The 23406-nt window shown below is 34.7% G+C and overlaps 1 protein-coding gene across 3 annotated transcripts in view; it reads left to right on the forward strand.

Annotated features, from left to right (window-relative positions):
* Positions 1–23406, forward strand: part of FSTL5 (follistatin like 5) — a 635479-nt gene that overhangs the window by 517761 nt on the left and 94312 nt on the right. For 2 of the 3 annotated variants that reach the window (XM_055336519.1, XM_055336520.1), the window contains exon 10: positions 17646–17672. The exons of the other annotated variant lie outside the window; for it this stretch is intronic. In XM_055336519.1, the coding sequence (XP_055192494.1) occupies positions 17646–17672 (27 nt within the window). The remainder of the gene's footprint in view (positions 1–17645; positions 17673–23406) is intronic. 3 annotated transcript variants of the gene reach the window in all.

A 23406-nucleotide genomic window follows, 5' to 3' on the forward strand; every position in this document is an offset into this window, starting at 1 on the left:
TGTTTTGGAACAGGAAGTCAAAATATGTTTCTAGAGACAAGTTTTTTTTAAGATTTTATTTATTTATTCATGAGAGACATAGAGAGAGAGAGAGAGAGAGAGAGGCAGAGACACAGGCAGAGGGAGAAACAGGGTCCACACAGGGAGCCCGATGTGAGACTCGATCCCGGGTCTCTGGTATCACGCCCTGGGCTGAAGGCAGGCACTAAACCCCTGAGCTACCAGGGCTGCCCCTAGAGATAGTTTGGATTCAGATGACTGAGAGTATTGTAGAAAAACAAAATAATTATATAATATTTATTAGAATTTAAATAAAAATAAAAGCTCATGAAATAATTATGCAATTTAATTATATAAATTATTATAACATTTCACTAAACTGAATATATTTATATATAGTACAGTTATATATACACACATACTAAAGACTATATATACATATATGTATACACACATACTATCGATATATATTACAACCAATATTGTGCAAATTACAATCATACTAATAGTAATATCAAAGTGTAGTTTTAGGAATGTGTTTCAAAAGCGCAGAAAAACTGGGGGAAACAGTATGATTATGTTAAATTTAAGAAGTTCTAATCTTAAAAATTTACCCCCAAGATATTTTCAATACAATTAACTGATAAGGAGTATCGGAGTCAGACAGACAGATGTTAATGAAACAAACCAAAAATAAACTAGAGCATAGTTTCATTTTTTTTAAGATTGTATTTATTTATTCATGAGAGATACACAGAGAGAGAGAGAGGCAGAGACCCAGGCAGAGGGAGAAGCAGGCTCCTGGCAGGGAGCCCGATGTGGGACTCGAATCCAGGACCCCGGGGTCACTCCCTGAGACAAAGGCAGACGCTCAACCACTGAGCCACCCAGACCTCCCTAAGAGCATAGTTTTAGAAAGAACTTTCAGAGACAAGAAAAAGCAAAGTGGCAAGGTATGTTATGAAAAGCTGCTAATCCTCATTAGGTGTCCAGGAAACTTACCTTTTAACCAGAGAGAAATGTCATTTTGCATATACTACAATCGCAGAAGTTCAAAAGCTGCATAATAACAAGATTTGGTAAGATTTGGAAGAGGAGGCTGTATACACTGTTAGTACTCGTGTCAGCTTTACCACCCCTTGGAAAGCACTTTGGCCTCATTACCTATTAGAGTTGATTCCTCATGCACCTCGGGAGTCAGCAATCGCATGTATCAAAGCAACATTACATTGCCATTCGTTCAGAAGTTATTTAGGAAGAACCTGCCTTATCCTTAATATTTTGCTACGATTTGTCATTGCTTTTTTATCTACCTTTTAATTCCTTCCATATTTCCGTGGCAACTGAACTAAATTTAATTTGAATACTTTTTGCAATGGCTATAATTTAAATGTGTGTGCGCCTGGTTACCTTCCCACGTGCGGGAACGTCAGTATTACTTCAACTTATCTATTCAAATGGACGTTTACAAAATTCACAGTGAATAAGGGGTGTCATTGTAAGGAGAACAAAAAAAAATGTCTATAGGAAACAATAGGTTTGTTCATTCATGCTCTCACTTATTAAATACTCACTGAAGAAAAAGAAAACAAGACAAAAACAAACGTGTTGCTAGCCTGCAGTTAACAATTCTCTACTTTCAGAAAGGCTGTAGCTTGGTGTGGGTAGAAGTAAAGAGGCTATACTGCGTGGCGGAGTAAAATAATTGCTGCACCAGGCATATACTCCAGGTAGGATAGGATCGCAGGCCCAGAACAACAAAGTCCAACTGGGTCTCATAGCATAGGCTTTTTTTATTGAGGTGATGACATTTGAGTTGATATTTGGTGGCTATAGTGAAACTTCCATAGCTAGACACTCAGAAGTAGGTCAAACTTAGGAATTGTCATAAAGCACATGGTGGGTTTCGTGAGCCTTACGTAATATATGGTCCTAAAAATGTTCGCTGGGAATCTACAACACACAGAGAGAACAAATCGTTGGCTAGAACCATATTAAGGAGGGCCTTGAACTGCATGAAGGGAAAAAGTCCTATTTAGAGTGATTTGCAAGCTTTCTTTCTGCAAAGGTAAAAATCCTCTCCGTATTCATTATTTAAAGAGTTCACAAGAAGCATTTTTTGTTAGGTTTTATTATTAACACACAGTGGGCATTTGACCGTGGTTTTTATTACCTGAGTAGAATTAACCAAAATTCTAATTCCCTACACAGCTCATAAGACAAACAGGCTTGTATTGAATCTCAAGACAGAACGTGTATCCTGGAAACTCATTACAGCCTCTGGTGGAACACAATTACTGAGACCGTTCGATGTGAGGTTGAACCATCTTCCTCTATCCATCTCTTGAAGAGTATTTGGCATAATAGCATTTCCCCAAAGTAGTGTTACTTGGTTCATCAGCCTACTTGGATTTCTAAGAAGAAAACCAGCGCATTCATAAAGTATTATTTTTCATAATAAATAATCATATTAAAATAGTCAAGGACTAAAATTACGCCTTAGGCTGCTTATGCCTATTAATTTGTAACCGTTAAATTACAGCAAAACTGACACTGGAAAGATTGTATTATGATAATAGATAGAAGATAATCGACCGTCAACTTAATGTTTTTGGGGCCCTCCAAGCAATCTATACTTCGTACTGATATAAATATGGTTGGTAGGACGTTGGCCGGATAAACAACTCTGGCTACATAGCCTAATATGAAAATATTTTATATTTTCATAGTTTAATAGTTTTTAGTTTCAGGGATCCCTGGGTGGCGCAGCGGTTTAGCGCCTGCCTTTGGCCCAGGGCACGATCCTGGAGACCCGGGATCGAATCCCACGTCGGGCTCCTGGTGCATGGAGCCTGCTTCTCCCTCTGCCTGTGTCTCTGCCTCTCTCTCTCTCATTCTTTCTCTCTCTGTGTGTGACTATCATAAATAAATAAATAAATAAATAAATAAATAAATAAATAAATAAAAACATTAATTAATTAATTAATTAAAAAAATAATAGTTTATAGTTTCATAGTTATTTTCATAGTGATAGTTTAAAAAGTGCTGTTCTGCTCCTTAATTTATTTTTAGACTGTTGTTATTTTATCCCAGACTATTTGATTGACCTTTTATGTTTTTAACACATGCTTGCTTTATTTTGCCTTTAATTTTTTTTTTTTTTTTTATTCATGAGAGACACAGAGAGAGAGGCAGAGACATAGACAGAGGGAGAAGTGGGCTCTGGTGCAGGACTCGATCGCAGGACCCCAGGAACACACCCTGGGCCAAAGGCAGGCGCTCAACCTCTGAGCCTCCCGGGCGTACCATATTTTGCTTTTTTAGATTAAGCTATTACAGAAATTAACTAAATTGGAGACACTCCTAGAAATAACATTTTAAAGGATCCAGTGCTGTAAAATGCTTAGCATAGTGTTAACACATAAGTGGGGCTCAGTAAGTATTTTTTCTGGTTCCCTTCAGCGTTTTTATTTTGAGTCAATGATTATTAGCTTTAAATTTTTCCTAAAATTGAGCCTTCCTGTCGAAGAGGTTGTCTTGAGATACATTGAAGAATGGATAAAAATTATGAAAATGAGTAAAAAATGGGTAAAAGTGATAGTACCGTAAGCTAGAGTTGGGCCCATTCAAGAAAGAGTTACAAACTAGATTTCTTAGGTTTATATTTAGTAGCAAAATATTTTGAAGCTCAGATATATTCAGAAATTGCTTACATTCTTATTAACAGGTTGGCAACTCTTTGTTGACTCTTGTGTCTTATATATTCTATCACTTCTCTGTGAAGCTAAATTCTGTTTTTGAATCCCACCAAGACAATTTCATCCTCAAATTTGGGGGAAAAAAAAACGCACCCAGAACATAATATTTCAGAGTTTCATTCGAATCTGCTCACTAGGCTTGCTGCTGCTTCGTGGAGAGTATGGGGAGCAAGAGAAGTTTCATAAGGGAGTGTTACTAGAAAACATTTTTTTTAAAACTACGTATATGAGAGTGTTCTTGTATCGTATTCCCAAAGTCATGCTTCACCTCATTTTATTTTCAAGAGTGAGCAATAATTACAGGTTCCAGGCACTGTGACACCAGGAGGATTCAGCTGAAAATGCTCTCACGTGTTGGGGCCTACGTTCATCCTTGCCACAGCCACGGGGGGCTACACTGCTGCTAGTTGGCCTGGGTTTTTTTTGTTTTTTGTTTTTTTCCTCTCCCTGTCACTTCTCTGCTGAGCATCTTTGACCCTGTTCCCTTTTCTCTGTGCGGGTAATTACAGCTGCTCGAGTATCACCGCTGTCTGTGGCTTCTCCTGCCTTCTTCGGTGTTGACAATGGGAGGAAGAGGAGCAGCTGGCACTGTTCTTTCTTAGTGATACGGAATCTTTATGGCATCGGTGGGGGGGGGGGGCGGTGGGCAGAGGAGAGACAAGACCAGGTGGGAACAGAGGCCCTCCTCCTTTTCTGATTCCCCAGCAGTTGTCCCTCCAGTGGGACAGGTGTTAAGCAGGGATCCTGCTCCCCAAGGTAGCAGCGCTGTCTCAAATAGAGAAGACGGCATGTGTTGAATGGGTATGGGCAGCAGTTACAAGTCCCTAATCTCTGTTGGTAGTCGTGGGGCACGTTTTCGCTTCCTTCACCCAGGAAGAGGCAGTGATGTCCCTTCTTCATGCTTTCATCCCCTTCTCACGTGATGAGAAAGAGTTGTGGTCCTCACGCTCATGCACAGGCATTTAAACAGTGATGGCAATATCTCAGTAAAGAAGATACTAGGCTTCTGGAAGGTTAGAGATTTAAAATCAGGTGAGGTTGTGATCGGGAGTTTTAATGGAAAAATGTAAGAAGCATGTGAGTTAATTTAGGAAAAGAAAAACTGTGAGGATGGCTGGAGACATTTGTCTGGTTTCATCATGTTTTCCTCTTAAATAAATGACTGAACTGATTCTCAGTTGGTCATATGAAAAAGACCATGTTTCACTTAGTTCGTCTGAGTGATACTTTAAAAACAGGCAAGTAAATTCCAGTAATTAGAAGAGTAACTGTTGGGGCGCCTGGGTGGTTTGGTGGGTGAAGCATCTGCCCCTGGCTCAGGTCATGATCCTTGGGTCTTGGGATGGAGCCCCGTGTTGGGCTCCTTGCTCACCAGGAGCCTGCTTCTCCTCTCCAGCTGCCCCTCTCCCCGCTCATGTTCACTCTTTCTCTCTCAATTTTTTTTTCAAGATTTTATTTATTTATGAGAGACACACAGAGAGAGGCAGAGACACAGGCAGAGGGAGAAGCAGGGTCCTCATGGGGAGCCTGATGTGGGATTCGATCCCTGGTCGGGGATCAGGCCCTGAGCCGGAGGCAGATGCTCAACTGCTGAGTCACCCAGGCGTCCCTCTTTCTCTCTCAAATTAAAAACAAAAACAAAAACAAAAAAAGAGAGAAGTGTATCTATTGAGAATTTTAAGAAAACATAGGCTAGTAAGTGGCAATATCATGAAGAACTGAGAACAAAATCTAGGGTTTATGATGTAAACTGCCATTCCTTTTTCACCAGTGCAAGAAAAATAAAAGGGCTAATGTTTTTGAGCAGATACTGGATTCACAATTAAGTCAAAGAGAAGGAAAAATATCCCAGGAGACAAAACACTTAGGGAAACCCCAGGCTAGAGTTGAATTGGCCAGGGCAAACCTAGCCTCTTCGACAGGAAGGCTCAATCAACTAAGTGGACAGTTTACAGTGAACTCGTCTTCTTGGGACCATCAGGGTACTTTCTAACTTAAGATCACAAGCACTGTCATGATTAAAAGGAAATCTTCTTATGAAAATTATCATTAGTTTCTAATTTTCCCATTATTACTTTTACATCAAAACTCTTACTGCATAACACAGACACCTGGGTTCTCTTTCATGAAATTGTATAAGAGCTAAGATACGTTTAAAATATTTTTGGGAAAAAATAAAATAAAATATTTTTGGGAAAATGATCCCACTACTTGTGAACCTATTTATGTTTAAAGATTTTGTTTATTTATTTTTGAGAGGGAGAGAAGGAGAGAGAGAGAAAGAGAGAGCATGAGCAGGGGGTAGGGGCAGAAGGAGAAGGGGAAGCAGACTCCCTACTGAATAAGGAGCCTGACGATGATGACGATGAGGAGGACACCGATGATGACGACGCAGGGCTCCATCTCAGGACCCTGGGTTCATGACCTGCGCCAAAGTCAGATGCTTAACCAACTGAACCACCCAGGTGTTCCTACGTGTGACCTTATTATTGAAAGAGAATATAGCGATTGAGAGTATCGCATTTTACATTTTCGTAACAGAATGCCACGTCTGGTGCTTAGTGTGACTAAAAGCAAATCAAAAGCAATAGGAAATTCACTTTAATCAACACCATGCAAATAGTTTAAGCAATTATGAGACAAATTTGAATTTATCTCAGAACCTGTCATTGGCCTGCAAAGGCTTTTAATACTTGCTATTTTTTAAAAGTTTTTTTTTATTCATGAGAGACACAGAAGAAGAGGCAGAGAGGCAGGCAGAGGGAGAAGCAGGCTCCCTGCAGGGAGCCCCACATGGGACTCAATCCCGCGACTCCAGGATCACCTCCTGGGCCGAAGGCAGGCGCTAAACTGCTGAGCCATGCAGGGATCCCCTAATATTTGCTGTTTGACAAAGAATGACTCAAGGGGTATATTAAATACGTGTTCCTCAATGCTGTACGCACAAACATTATTTCTCTTAATTAGAAACCAAGATATATTGGCTAATTGCTGCAGTTGCTTCATATTTGACTTAAAAGATTAAGTTCTTACCTTTGAAGATATGTTTAGGAAAAATGTGTTCTTGTTTTCCAAAATATATGTGTCTATATGCGTATAAACACGTGTTGTGTGTGTGCATACACAGGTGTGTGTCTGAATATGTGCCAGTCACTGTTCTAAGCAATTAAACATTTTTAGCTCATGGAATGCTCTTAAAATCCTTATACTATCTAATTTGTCTGTATATTTCATGCAATTTCTTTAGAAATCTGTTCTAACAAGAAGTTGACCTCTGTTAACTTATAATCAGCTTGTTTTATGAGACATTATGTCATTTCCTACATGAACACTTCCTCAGACAGCGTAAAGTCTAATTTTTTTCCTTCTTATCTTTTGACTGCTAAAAATTTCAGATGCTGAGTTTATGGCCTACTGCAGTGGTTACTCGTTTGGGTGTCTGATGCCTTTTATTGTACTGCTACTAATCTCTTTTATAATATCTTTAAAGATGAGCAATTTTAATTGAATTATAAACTATATATTTACCCAGAATTCTTAAGTATCAAGATATTTAATGTATTTGAGATTTGTAAATCTAATTTGTAATTTTCGTCATGAAATATTTACCTAAAATCTTTATCTTAATAATAAATAATATTTTAAAGTAGTCAATTTCCTTCAAAGACTACATATCTCTTATTTTACTCTATATTTAAATGTAATTATATTTGTATGTTAACATTATATGTAACATGAACATATTCAATAGATATTTAAATATTAAATGGTGAGCAATTCAGAATATGAGAGAAGTAATAAACATTTTTAGAGGGGTGCCTGGGTGGCTCAGTTGGTTAAGTGTCTGAATCTTGGTTTCGACTCAGGTCACAATCTCATGGGTCTTGAGATTTAGCTCTGCACTCAGTGGGGAGTCTGCTTGAATATTCTCTCCCTCTCCCCCTCCTCCCACTCATACTCTCTCTTTCTCTTTCCTCTTCCTCTCTCTCTGTAGACTAACTAACTAACTAAATCTTTTAAAAATAAGATAAATAACACCCTTTTATACAAATTAGGTGGCATTGCAACAGCTTTATGGTCTGCGGTCTTTCATCGTTTCCTTACACATAATATGATAATGAGAATGCACTGAGAGCCCTAATTATAGGTTAAGATATATTCTTTTATGCAATATTCCATTTTGGCAATATTCCTATTAATTTAATGTCTATAGGCGTGATCACCTAAGGTTACCTAGGATATATGCATATTCTAGGATATTTGGTATATTCTATAGGTGAGAAAGGTAAGGCAAAAAAAGAGGCAACTTAGCTTGCCATCTACTTAAAATGATAGAGTATATGAGCAAGTTAGAAGGCAAAGATTTTCCCGTGTATCTGCAGCTAATCACTACAATTGCTTACTGATGTCATTGTTTATTGTTTATCTTGTAAAAAAAAAAATGACAGTCAATACAGTTGTGTGAAGAATTATCAAAATCAAGTCACTTCCTAAAGATAAATAAATAAACAAATAAATAAATAAATAAATAAACAAATAAATAAACAAATCAAGCCACTTCCTGATGGTGGTAGGCTTAGAATTTCTATTAGGAGATGCTCAGGTCTTGGCAGTCTGGCTGGGAGGATGTTAGCTAGTAAATTCTCCTCGACGTTATGTTTGCTTAGTAAGCAGTCTGCTACACTAACATTCTGTGGTGTCCAAGATGGTCCTAATGATCCTCCTCTTCTGTTAAACACCCCCTTGTATTATTTTCTCACTTTGAAATACATCAGTTCCCTGTCGCACATAGAGTGGGATGGAGGTAAAGCTATATGACTTCTGAAGCCATGTCACAAAGGGCATTGTGGACTCTGCCTTGCTGTCCCGATCACTGATTCTGGGGGAAACCCAACTGTCAGTATGTGAGAACATGTAAGCAGCACTGAGGAGAGTCCCATAAGTAGAGAACTGGGGCTTTCTGCCAACAGCCAGCACCAGACTTCCCGCCAGTACAGTGAGCCGCCTCGGAAGTGGATCTTCCAGCCCAAGTTAAGCCTTCAGATAACCGGAGTCTCATGAGACCCCAAATCAGAACCCTCTCAGCCAAGCCACCACCAAAATACCATAAATGATTTTTGTTGCTTTAAGCTGCTAAGTCTGAGATAATTTTTCATGCATCATGCGGTAACTACTGCAAATACGGGCTTATTTGATTTGGCACTGGAAGGAAAGGTGGATATTATTTTTTTAAGTTCATTTATTTATTTTTTATTTATTTAAGTAATCTCTACACACATCATGGAGCCCAAACTCATGACCTCATGATCAAGAGTCACTTGCTCTTCCAACTGAGCCAGCCAGGTACCCTGGAAAGGTGGATATATTTTTTATTTGTTTTGTGTTGTGGTTCTAATCTTTTGATATGGCAACAGTTCTTATGTTGTCTTGGTTTTACTCAGACTATGTCATTGCCAGGAGTAGGTTCTCTCTATTTGGTTAAGTATCGATTATTTTTAAGTTGGTGTGACTGTTACGCTGGCCATGTGAAGCAGCCAGGGATGTATCCACATTCAATACCCAGAAACTGGCCTTCCATAGACAACTTCTGATTCTTTTCCTCTTCCATGGAAAAGTCACTTTCACACTTTTGAGTTCTCCTCATTGTCACAAATCGTCAAAGGGCCCTGACTCTACATCATGGTGCCATTTGCTATGCATTCTTAGAATTCTGGTTCTCGGTGCTCTCCATTTTTTAACATGATTTATTGATTCAAATTACCCCTGACAAGAATCTGATTATCCCATTTCATCAGTTTATAGAAATTAAGACCATAGATTCCTGGCCAGTTTCTGAGTCGTATTCATCTTTAATCAGTGCCCAACAAATGACAGTTTTACTTGAAAGTGACTTTGAATTTGGCACATGGCAGGCAATGTACTTGACATATCTTACATAGCTTTGCATCCCCAAAATAGTATATTTTAAATGTCTCATTTCATTCTCCATATGCACATTCAAAGAAATTTCAGCTACCATAATACTAACCATACATTTTTTAGATACATTAAATTTTTATCTATGTTTTTCTTTTAACGTTGCCCTTTTCCATTTGCCTTCTGAAGTTAAGTCAATTTCTTAAATCCAAAAGGAGACGCAGTCAATAAGACATCTAACTAAAATGTTATCCTTACATAAATGCAGCTTATAAAAAAAAAATGTTTTCCACTAGTGAAAACCTTACACTTTCAAAGACAAGGACAAGCAAAAACTTATTTAATTGAAAAGCCAAGCAGTTTCCATGTGAGTAGCCAAGTAAAATAGCTGTTCAGTACTATAGCATGCTGCTGTGTAGTTAATCATCTTATTGCTGTTATTTATATAACATACAACTCTTCACATGTATTTCCAAATACAGATAGCATATTTAACATGAGATCCAATTCTTTGAATGTAATTGCAAGTCCCCAATATATAAAAGAAAACAATTTATAGATTATGGCATTAATAGTAGATTCTGTTACTGCTGTCCAGGCATTTGTTTCATTGAACCACATTTTCATTATAAGGCATATGTTCTATTCAGAAAGAATTTTGCATTTCAATTAAGTCATGAATAAGTATTGAATTACTGGGTGTCTATAATTCTGAGGGTTTTGTTGTCCAATTATAAATAAAAGATTTCAGAACAAAAATTTTATTTATGCTATATTGAGGGCTGTGTTGTGTTACATAGGATTCTCTAGGCACAGAAAAAACTTATTTTGCTCAGCTTATGTAGACTTTTGGTTCTACAGGATAACAACAGATAAAAAATAATTAACCTGCTTTACAGGAGAACTAGGGGAAAATTAAGTGAAGAATTTTGATAAGGGGGATCCCTGGGTGGCGCAGCGGTTTGGCGCCTGCCTTTGGCCCAGGGCGCCATCCTGGAGACCCGGGATCGAATCCCACGTCGGGCTCCCGGTGCATGGAGCCTGCTTCTCCCTCTGCCTGTGTCTCTGCCTCTCTCTCTCTCTCTCTCTCTCTCTATCATAAAATAAATAAAAATTAAAAAAAAAAGGAAGAGAGCTAGTTTAAAAAAAAAGAATTTTGATAAGGGTATTAAATTTGTCAGATTTAACATATGGGTAAAGATGAAATTAAAAATGTCTTGATGTTTGGAATGTGAGTTGAATAGGACACAGGCATGTAATAGAAGATCTTATGTGCTAAGGACTTTCAGTGTATACACACACACACACACACACACACGAATATGTAGTATGTTTTTAAGTAAATAAGCGGCATGATTAAGCCTGCATTTACTATAGGTAGCTGTTTTTATTATGTGAGAGATAAATAAATATGGTAAAACAAAGCCATTCCAGTATGTAAGTAGCTGTTAAAATATAAAAAATAGACCTGGGCACTTGGGTGGCTCAGATGGTTAAACGTCTGCTTCATCCCAGGGTCCCAGGATGGAGCCCCATGTCAGGCTCTCCACTGAGTGGGGAGTCTGCTTCTCCCTCTCTTTCTGCCCTCCCCCGTGCTTGTGCCCTCTCTCTCTTTCATGCTATCTTTCAAATAAATAAATGAAATAAATGAAATGAAATAAAAGTAACATTCCAACAGAAGTAATGGGTTAAAGGCATAAAAAAAGGGCATTTTTTTTAGATATTTGCAAACATAACTTATAATCAAACTATCCTATATTATATGTAAAAGATATATGATATTTACATATATACATGTATCATATATCTTATAATATTTATACTTTAATATTTGGTAGGCTTGTGCACATGTGCATGCATACACACACATACAGTTTTAGAGTGTGGAGGGGTGAACACTTGTGCAGACTGCTTGTGGTGCTCATAACAACCTTCTGGCAGTTAACCTGGCAACACGTGTCAATGGCTTTAAACATCCCCATACCTCCTGTAGGAATGTATAGTCATGGAAATAACTACACAGAAGGATGGTCATCACAGCCAAACACATCCATGCACACATACACAGACGTGCACGTCAACACATATTTATGCATACATCTATATGACTGAGAAGTCAATGATACTTACTGAATCTTACAACTTACACCAGCTTCTGGTATGGGTACTGAGCCTGCATCATTGAATAATGAACAATAATATTTTTAAAAGGAAGAAAGCAATATGAAGGAATAGTGTATAATGATTTAAACTGTATATTTGAAGACCAAAATACATGTATGATAAATGAATATATAGGATTTAAAAATATTTTTATATGTTGCATATTTATAATATGAGATATGCCCCCATATACATGTGCATTTATATAAAAATCAGAAAAATAATGAAAAGATGTCTAAGGAAAAGAGACTTGGCTATTATAACTGTGTAATTGAATTCAAGGTATTTTTTTATATTTAATGTGCATTCCAACTCTATACAATAAAATGCTTATATTCTAAATACATGATAATAATACATGCAATTTTAAAAGTTAAGTAATTACAGAATAGATTCTCTTTATAGCATTCATTCTCGTGAGCTAAGATTACTATAGCTTTCCATCTATCATATTTTTAGTGAGTGTTACACTTGATTTGCTGTACTTTTCATATTTTAATAAGTTGAGATTTATTTAAAAATTCCAGTTAGTTAATATTCAGTGTAATATTAGTTTCAGGTATAGAATTTAGTGATTCATTGACATACTATGATTTGGGGGTATTGTAAATAAAATCTATTGCATTTTCTAATTCTTAAGTAAGAATAGATTTGGGGGTATTTTTCTTGTGTCTTGTCACCAAATTGAACAATTTAACTAACTTTACATGTATTTTTAATGTGATCTTTTGACTAATTTTATCTTCAAATTTTGATCATTTAATTTTATACCTTACACTACTTATACAAATTATATTTGTTTCTTAATGAATCATTTAATTCATAAAAAATAATTTCTAATGACAGTTATAATCTCCTAGTTTGACTCCCAATTTTTTATTCTAGTATTTTTGTTAAATTCATATTAATATAAAATACTCCTCTACTCTTGTTTTTTATTATATATTATATACCATATATATATATCTAGTATAGATAATATCAATTTAGCTAATTCTATTGTATTTACATTCTTCTTTTTATTTTATTTTATTGAGGTATAATCGATGTACAATGTTATATTAATTTCAGGTGTATAACAATTTGATTGGACAATTTATACACTAATCAGTGCTCCCTCACCATGATAAGTGTGGTCACCATCTGTCACCATAAAATGTTACTGCACTATTATTGACTATATTCCCTATGCTGTACTTTTCATATCCATGACTTGTTTATTTTATAAGTTTGTACCTCTTAATCGTCTTTATTTATTTCACCCGTGCCCCTCCCATTCCCTCTGGGCAACCACCAGTTTGTTCTCTCTATTCATGAGTCTGTTTTTGTATGTTTGTGTGTCTTTTTAGGTTCTACCTGTAAGTGAACTCATGAGGTATTTGTCTTTCTCTGAGTTGTTTCACTTAGAGTAAAACCCCTAATTACAGTTTGCTCAGTCACAAAGAGTATTTAGATGATACTTAGTAATAGGTGACATACTCTCTCAGATTACATTTTGTTTAAATTTCATTGATTATTCTCACTTGATATAGTAATATATTGCATTAAATTAATTAAATTTTTAACTAAATTCCTACCAATATATTATTGCATTCCAAAGGGATTCCTGTCTATGATCAAACTTTTAATATCTTGATGAATTTTGCAAAGCATTTTATTTTTAATTTCTGTTATTAGTGAAGTTGTCCTATAATTCCCTTTGCTTTACTACTGTTATCAGTTATTGGCATCACCTTTGCTGACTTTATAAAATAAATAGAAATGTTTCCAGAGTCTAAATATATTTAATGCGATTGGTATTATATGATTCTTAAAAGTTTGTAAATGTTCATTATAAAACCTCAGACTCTGAGAGTATGTTGTGAAGAAACTTTGTGTGTGTGTGTGAAGAAACTTTTTAAAAATGTTTCGGTCAGTATCAGGTTTCATTCAATTTTTTTTTGTGTGTGTGTTCAGTTTGGATATTTATATTTCCTTGGATTTTTGGAATGAAATCCAGATTATCAAATTTATTAGCAGAAATTCTATATTAAAAGTGATGAATCACTAAAATCTACTCCTGAAACTAATATTACACTCTATGTTAACTAACAGGAATTAAAATAAAAGCTTTTTTTTTAAACAACAAGAAAAAAATACATTAACTCAAAATCATAGCTAGTCATTCCTTCTTTCTTCCTGTTTCCTTATTTCTCCCTCTTTTTTCTTCCCCATGCTTCTGCTTCTTCTGCTTTTTCTCTCTGTGTCTTGTTCCCTCTTTCTATTTTGCTCAATAAATCATCAGTTAACTGTATGTATTATCTTTTGGCCAAAACTCTTTGGGTCCACATATTAAAAACTCATTTTTGTTGTCTTATATGAATTATAATCACATTTTATTCTTATTTATTTTAAAATATTTTATTTATTTAATTTAAAGAAAGAGAGAGAGAGAGAGCAGTGGTGAGGGGCAGAGGGAGAGGGAGAGAATCTCAAATGAATTCTACTCTGAGTGCAGAGCCTGATGTGGGGCTCAGCTTCACAACTCTGAGATCAGACCTGAGTCAAAGCCAAGAATAGGACATTTAACCGATGACTGATCCAAAGCCAAGAGTTGGACATTTAACTGACTCCAGGTGCCCTCATACATGATTTTTTAAAAATATATTTAATTTATGGAAGAATTTTATGTTTAAACACATCTCACAAATGTTTATATTTGTTTTATTGTTGTCTTAAAATTTCTAAACTACTTATGCTGATTGAAATATACCTACAAAATAGAGACTTTTCATTTTCTAGTTTACTTCGTGAGTACTCTTAAAAATTTTTCCAGAAAAATCTAAAAAAAAAAAAAAAGCCTCACTTTTGTTTGTATAGTTCAACATTCTGTTTGTGTAGTACATTTATTAGGAAAATACTAATTCAATCTTAATAATTATGTTTTTGAAACTTTGTCTTTTTCTCTTAATTTTTCAAATACTGAGAGCAATGAGTTAGAGAAATAGGATACAATTGTAGATTTATAAATTTTGTATCCAGTCCTAATAGCATTTGCTTCATATTTTAATATGCTTGTAGTTTATACAATATTAAGTTCAATATGAAGTGCCTTGAATTTTATCTTCTTTGGTGTTAATATCACAAGCCATGTATTTTTTCCGATACTTTCTCATGAATGATTGCCTACCTTGAAAATATCTCTGTCCTTAACTCCTTTAGACTAGCAGTGCTTTGATAGACCACTAAGATTTGTGCAGTCTTATTCTTCTATATAGAAACCTTACCCTTAAAATTCTCACTCAGTTCAGTCTTACTCATCTTGCACACCCTTACCTTCAGTATTTCCCAGTATTTAATCCATCCACAATCATGGTACTGTTCCTCTCTTTCATAACCCATTAAATGTGTGACTTAAAATTTTTTCTATGTTGTGGTTTGAATAATTTTTTTTTCTCAACTAGAATATAAGGTCTTTTAACTGGGAGATTGGGCCTGTGCTAATCTGTGTATTGCATCACTGAATGCAGTGTCTGACATAGGCTGGGCACTCAGTCAGTACTCACTGAGCAAATGGATGGAAATATGAGGAAACATAGATCTAGTTACCCTCTTTTTTTATAAACCAGAAAATAAAAAGGGTAAGTCTAATCATGGCTCAGCCTTTCCTGAGCCTACAGAAGAAAATTTAATCTCTTCTGTATTATGTACAGAAGACTTTCTTGATCTACTCATAGAAAAATTCTCTGGTATCATCTTCTATCAGTTTTGCCCTTCAAATATACTCAGTTACTCAATCGGAGAAGGACAAACAGTGTATGTTCTCACTCATTTGGGGAATATGAATAATAGTGAAGGGGAATATAAGGGAAGGGAGAAGAAATGTGTGGGAGATATCAGAAAGGGACACAGAACATAAAGACTTCTAACTCTGGGAAATGAACTAGGGGTGGTGGAAGGGGAGGAGGGCGGGGGGTGGGGGTGAATGGGTGACGGGCACGGAGGGGGACACTTGACGGGATGAGCACTGGGTGTTATTCTGTATGTTGGTAAATTGAACACCAATAAAAATTAATTTATAAAAAAAAATAAAAAAAAAAAACAAATATACTCAGTTACTGAAATTTCTCTGAATACAGGAATTCCTCCTTATGCAGGGGATATGGTCCAAGACCCCCAGTGGATGCCTGAAACAAGTTATACTACTAGACTCCATATATACGGTTTTTATTTTTCTTACACATACATACTTATGATAAAATTTAATTTATAAGTTAGGTATACTAAAAGGTTGACAATGATAGCTAAGAATAAAACAATTATAATAATATACTGTAATAAAAGTTATGTCAATGTGATCTCTCTCTCTCTCTCTCTCTCTCTCATACTCACCTTTATTCTTGTGATGATGTAAGATGATAAAATGCCTAAGTGATAAAGTGAAAGACATATGCATTGAGACTACTATTGACATTCTAATAATACTTTAGGTGCAGGATCATCTACTTCCAGACTGAGGTTAACTGCTGGTCATTGACATCTCTGTCCTCTCCTTGCTAATAGGATCTATCATTTTCATATTCATTTCAAGAAGACTGTAGATAGGGGTAGCCTGGGTGGCTCAGCAGTTAAGCATCTGCCTTCAGCTCAGGGCATGGTCATGAAGACCCAGGATCGAGTCCCACGTCGGGCTCCCTGCATGGAGCCTGCTTCTCCCTCTGCCTGTGTCTCTGCATCTCTCTCTCTCTGTTTCTCATGAATAAATAAATAAAATATTAAAAAAAAAACCACTGTAGACAACAAGAACAGCATCAGAAAATGTCCTGAAGGGATGCATAGTACTTTAAAAAAATTATTTTTGAAAAGTTCAGCAGGTTTTGAAACTGGATGACTTGGACCTTCAACCTCCAGCTAGGAGAGCTGGACTCTAGTCTTAGCTCTGCTAATTCGTGGTAGAGGTTCAGTTAAAAAAAAAAAAAAAACAGTTTCAAAAAAGTGATTATGGTTTATTATGGTTAAAATAGGGAATATTTAGATATGCATGAGCTTTTACATCAGTTAAACTTTCTTTTGACAGATTATTTTGCTTTGAAAACAGAATTTGGGCAACTTTCAATTAGTAATGGAGGCAGACATTTCTCTGAGAATATTTCTAATTGTTAATTTCTATCTCAATTCTATTTTAACTCTATTGATTCAGTTTCTATATAGTATTTAATAAACCTATTGTCAGAAACAATTTAATATGAATCATTGTGCATTGAACTAAGCAAGATATATTTAGATATATTTCATTCTGTCTGGTTTAAAAAGAGAAAACATATTACTTAAAAATAAGCTACATCTGTATTCAAAATCCTTTATTTAAGGAACTCTTCTTGCTCAGGAATATTGCATATTAGGTGGGAATATTGAATATTGTGACTACTGAGAATTTTTAAACTATATTTTTTTCAGTTAGCAACTTTTAACTATACTGTCTTAAATAGTTTTAACTACCAATGTTTGTTCTAGAGATATATTTTAATAACATTAACCTAAATATCCTATTCTTTCCAATGATCCATAAAATGTTCTCTGTTTATTAACAAAATCTTTATTCCAAAGAAGAATTGGCAATTTCAGAAATGCAAAGACCATTATTAGCTAGTACCAGCATTTTACTGTTTTGTTAATTCAAAGTCGTTTGTTGAATTCACCATCACCACTTTTATGTACATGTTCTATCCTAGAGATTGTGACCTCTTTAATAGTTATTTATATGATTCTGCAATTGAAGCTCTATTTACTCATTTTTCTTTCTCCCCTTTTTCTTTTAACATGCTGCAGTAGCTAACATATTATGGAGAGAAGAAGGTACTAAATTCCATTATTTTTATATTGTAATTATTTTGCTTAATTTTTAGTAGATTTGTTGACTATCAGTTTTAATAATTATTCATGTTTATGTTGACTTGATATTTTATTGGTTATAAATCAATATTGTCTTTTGTAAACCTGATACCATTAAATATATTTCTTACTTCTTATCAGTTTGATTTATTATTGATATATAACCAGGGAGGTAGGTTATAATACATTGAAATGCTTTTAAACACTTAAAATTAAGTCAAAGAAATAAAAGCAAACTTAAACATCATTTCCATAGTAAACCCTGATTTAGATTAGAAAAAGGAAAATTATAAAAAAAAAACATTGCTTTATCGAGGGCATGTTATCAAATTATTTAAGAAAATAGGTTATAAACTTGAAGGGTCTAGATTCAAATCCAGTCTCCACCACTATATAACCAAGGGCCTCTTTTCCTGTCCCAATTTTCTTAGCTCAAAAATAAGGATAGTTGTTAATACCAGTAGGGCTGCTATCAGTTCCTTAAATATAGTCTACACTCAATAAACTGTGTCCGCTTCCACTTGTTATTTTTCTTATTAGTAATGACCGGGGAGGATGTATTTGACCAGTTACTGATGTGCTTTAGTTAAATTCTTAGGAACAAAATGTAATAAGTTATCATTACAGTTCTGGAAAGCAGTGGCCAAACATTGCCTCACAATCCATCCTAGACAAACTTTGGCTTCCCTGGTCATAGCTTCCCACATAAGCTGGAGTCACTGCCACCTGTGAGGGCCGCGTCTCATTAGTGTCAAGTAATTCGAGAACTGAAGCCCCTGTTTGGTCCTCAGTAAAGAGGCACACCACCATTTCCCCTCCTTGGTATATGCTGCTTCTGAAATCTTTTGTATAGGTTTCTTCAAAGTCTGGTTTGCAGAGGGGTTCTGGTGTGATTATGCCTTCTCATTTTATTCCACTTAGATATTTCACATGGAACATACAAATGTAATCGTTACCAAAACTAGCATTAACATATCTGTTAAGCAGCATTTCTTTCTGCTCTCTTCCCTCTCGAGACCAAGCAAATATATCTCTGGGCATTTCATGTTTTCATCGTAATGGAAGGAACAAAACCTAAGTAGTCAGAGCTCAGGGAGCCCGGATCTGGCTTTGCTGGTTAACTGCTGGTAAAAATTGGATGTATTATTTTACCTCTGTGAGCCAGATTTTTTGACACATTGCTTGAAATACAGTTGACACTCTTCTAGCAAAATCGTGATATGTAAATGTCCTTAGAGTGTGTAAAGCAATGCTTTCTTATAATTTGACTTTGATAATGACCATGAACATTATTATTTTATAATTTTAATACGTAATAATAATAATAATAATATGATATTCTTCAGGCTACCTTTAAAAATATGAGATCTCAAGCTTAATTAAAATCACCCTGAGATTCATTATACAAAAATATTTTTGACTATCTAAAATATTCTGTTAATTTTTTAACATGTGTACCTTCAATAATTATTCACCATCAATCAAAAATTTGCTTACTCTTCATTATTTTGACAGAGAATATGTCCTTGAGAAATAATAGCTATTTAGTATATTTTGCAGATAATTTTTTTTTTGCAGATAATTTTAAGACATATAAGATAAATGTCTTTGGGTAAAGTTTTTAAATCTTTTATTTCATGGTAAATTATCATCAAGGTCCTTTGTTGTTTCTTAGAATAAACAAGATTTAACATAATATACTTGGGAAGACAATATGCCTGATTTGGATTCATAGGCATCTTTAAATTATTTTTTACAAAGCCACAGTTACTGGCAAGGCATCACAATTAGAAATGATTGCATGTAATAATAGTAATGGTGGCCAGAGATAATAGGCCAGCTTGCGGAATCACTGAATCTTAATAGTGTATACAATTATTTCATAAAAAGTAATTAAAATAATAGCTAATTAAAGCTTCCAAAAATGTTCTACCTTTATTTTTAAAAGATAGAATAATAAATATGAACTGCATAATTCTGAGATCCATTTTTATTTCCACTGAGGTAATGTTTTCTGTTTGTACGCTTGCCACTTTACCATGGCCAAGAGAAAATTCATCCCAGAGAGAACCAACTGGGGAATTCCAATTTCAGGCATTCTAAGATAAATATTGGAAAGAGAGTTAAAAATGATAAACCTCTCATAATGTCATTGTACTTATATGCAAGTATTAAAACCATAAAATTTTGTTTAACCGAAAAATTATTTTTTAAACATGAGCATCAGAATAGCTTAGCCAGGACTTTGTAATCTAAATTGATTTTACTGAATTTAATATGTATTATCTTATTAATCACATGGATATTTAGGCTTGAAACACAGCATCCTCTACTTTTCTGGGTTCTTTTTCTAGTTCTTTTCTAGTCATCATTGTGGTTTGAGGAGTATAGAAAGACATTGTTGAGAGAGGAAATATGCCATTTATTCACAAACATTTTAAAGGGACTATTAAATGCAAACCACTTTGAAAAATACTGGAAATGTAAAAATGTTATTTATATTTATATAAGAAATTTTCTCTAAAAAATTCAGTCAAGTAAGTTAAAGTTCTTATTCTAAATCATTCTTATTGATAACTAATCTTACTATATGATTTGAAAATAATACATTAAAAGATCCACTGTTTGGTTTTCTTCTACAATGTTTTTTATGATCTTGTAATAAAATAAAATCTAGTAAATTATGTATTAATATCTAGTGGGCAGCAGTTTAGCAATATCATATATGCCCCAACTTAATAACTGTTTTGGTTTGTATAAGCTCTAAAGTAAAGAACTTCAAGCCATTTTACTCACTGATGAATTAATCTTAACTTTTGGATATGCAACATTCAAGCTCCAAGGAGATACAAGGTGGTTCATTATATAGCATAGTATTTCCAACATTTGTTACAACATGGCATTATTTTGATGAATATCTATAGGGTCAATATTAAATAAAGTCTACTTTAGGAAATGCTGGATTGATATGACATTTAATGATTAGAAAGCCAAAAATAATTTCTATGTTTATAAAAATTGAGCATCCATTCTATTCCTTGTAAATATTTATGAAATCTATTCATAATATATTGAATAATCTATTCATGATATAAAATATTATGATTGAATATATAAATGATTGAAATAAATCACTGTATTAGTCAGGCTCATTAACACCTACCAATACAAAATACAAATAGAAATTGCAGGGAAATCTTACAACAAAGCTTATACATTACACCATAATCTGATTAGCTTTGTGATCTATAATGTCACCAAAGTGAAGGAAAAGGGACATGGCAAGCAGGTCAGCTTTTAACTTCTTCAGCCTGAAATTATTCACATTTCATTGGCCAGACTATTATACATTGCAAGAGGGGTTGGGAAAAATAGACTAATATATACCAGCTTTGTGAGTTCCATAAACTTCTCATGAATTTATTTTTAGAGAAAAAATGCTGACATTCTCAGGACCAGATCACTGCCTCATAATAATATTGATCAGTTTTTTAAAATGAAAAAGAACTTTCAGAGCATAAGGCTTCTGATTGCATCAAACTTAGAAAGGCATAGCATTGTGGAGAAGTAGAGACCATGCCTTCTAATGGTCACTACACAATGCCAATTAAACCATGATCAAATTCTTGGTATTTTCACTAGCCAGTCTTCTACTGCTGTTTTATTTTTTTAAATTTTTTTATTTATTTATGATAGTCACAGAGAGAGAAAGAGAGAGAGGCAGAGACATAGGCAAATGGAGAAGCAGGCTCCATGCACCTGGAGCCCGATGTGGGATTCGATCCCGGGTCTCCAGGATCGCGCCCTGGGCCAAAGGCAGGCACCAAACCGCTGAGCCACCCAGGGATCCCTCTACTGCTGTTTTAAATACTAACATCAACCTAACCTTTTAGTGTTTTACATTATTTCATTAAAAAAGTTTTCAAATCAAAATTGTGATTTGATAAGAAATACCCATTTGCAGTTATATGTGCATGTACATACACACATATATATGTACATATATATAATATGCTAGATGTATACACGCATATATACATATAATTACATATATGATTCCCATTAACATTATATAGCACAAATATTCTATTATGTTATAACCTTTGCTATGTTAGTCGTTAAATGTGAAATTAATCATGCAGATCTGCATTCAGTTTCTTCAGCATATCTTCGGAAGTTCAGGACATGGTATACAAGACTCAAAAGGTACTGGTTTTAGATAATGTCACTCTGACCAGTACCAATAGTACCCAGCTAATAAAGAGCTTGACGCAATCACTCACTTTCTAGCAAGAATGAAAGAATAAGTTTTATTCTAGTTGAACATAATATAGAGGTCTTGTAGACGTGCAGTGGAATGATGCTACTTTTGTGTAAAAAAAGTTTTAGCTCCAAAGACAAAGTGCAAAACATGGGAACATTAATGAACCAAAAGTCCTCCCTGCTAAGTTTTCCAAAATGAGAAATGCAATATGGATTGTCTATCTACTCTTGTCTATATTTTTCTTTACCTAAAAGAAAGAGATTTTTTTTCTAGTTTTCAAAAAGAAAGATAAGCTTAGGATCTCTTAAAAGTGAAAAGAATAATATCAACTACTAAAGGACTTTATAAAAACACTTAGTGAATTATTTGGTTGGTTACAAATCACTGCATCATAGAATTACAATTTGCTCCTCACCATAACTTAAATCCTAAAGCAATGGCAATTTAAATCAGAGGAAGACAAACATCACCACAAAATATCTTTTAGTATTGACTATTTCTGTTATTATCATCTATCCAGGAATTAGAAATTAACCAAATTTTATGATTGATGTAAATTATATATGTGCTATATATAAGAAATAACATCATTGTATTATCACGATACACTATTACTCATGAGCAGCTGTCCTAATGGACAGAGACAGGCATGTGCATTAAACCCATTTTTTTCTCAGTCCATTTCATGTACTTAAAGGTGCCGTATTGATTAGAAAATCCTCTGGGAAATACTTCCCTCTTACAAGACTGCAAGTAATTCTTGCGTCCTTTCTCTGTAGAGAAAGAAAAACAAAGCAAAAGGAAAACTCACAAGGAACAAACAAATTATGGATCACTTTCTGGAGCCACTATACTCCATTAAATTAACAATTGACCCAGAAAAGACAAAGTACATGTGTCTGTCTTCACCGGGGGATGAAAAAAGAAACTAGATGCTGCATGTATTGCCAGTCCTGACTGTGACAGGCGTGGTGAGGCTTTTGCTGAAGCCAGGAACTTTTGTATTATCTTGCAATACAATGCATGAATGAGGAGAGACCTGTTAATAGACCTGTTAATAGAAACTGACATGGTTATTAAACTTTTTGGGACTCAGAACCGCTTTGCATTCTTCAAAACTATTGAGAACTCAAAAGCTTTTGTTTATATGGGTTATTCCTAGCCACCTAGATTTCTATATCTACCTATTTCATACTACAAATTAAGTCTGAGAAAAATTAAAGATGTTTCTTTATCAATTTGTTGAAAATAACCACAATAAATCCATTTATAAGCAGCCATAAATAAGAGTTTAAAGCTATATTTTAAAAAATGAAGAGATTCACATTGTTTTGCATTTTGCAAATCTTTTTAATGTCTAACTGAAAAGATGATGGTGGATGTCTATATCTGCTTCTGCCCTGAATTGTTGTGATATCACTCATTACATCATAT

The sequence above is a fragment of the Nyctereutes procyonoides genome, unplaced genomic scaffold (assembly GCF_905146905.1).
Source record: "Nyctereutes procyonoides isolate TBG_1078 unplaced genomic scaffold, NYPRO_anot_genome, whole genome shotgun sequence".
NCBI lineage: Eukaryota > Metazoa > Chordata > Mammalia > Carnivora > Canidae > Nyctereutes > Nyctereutes procyonoides.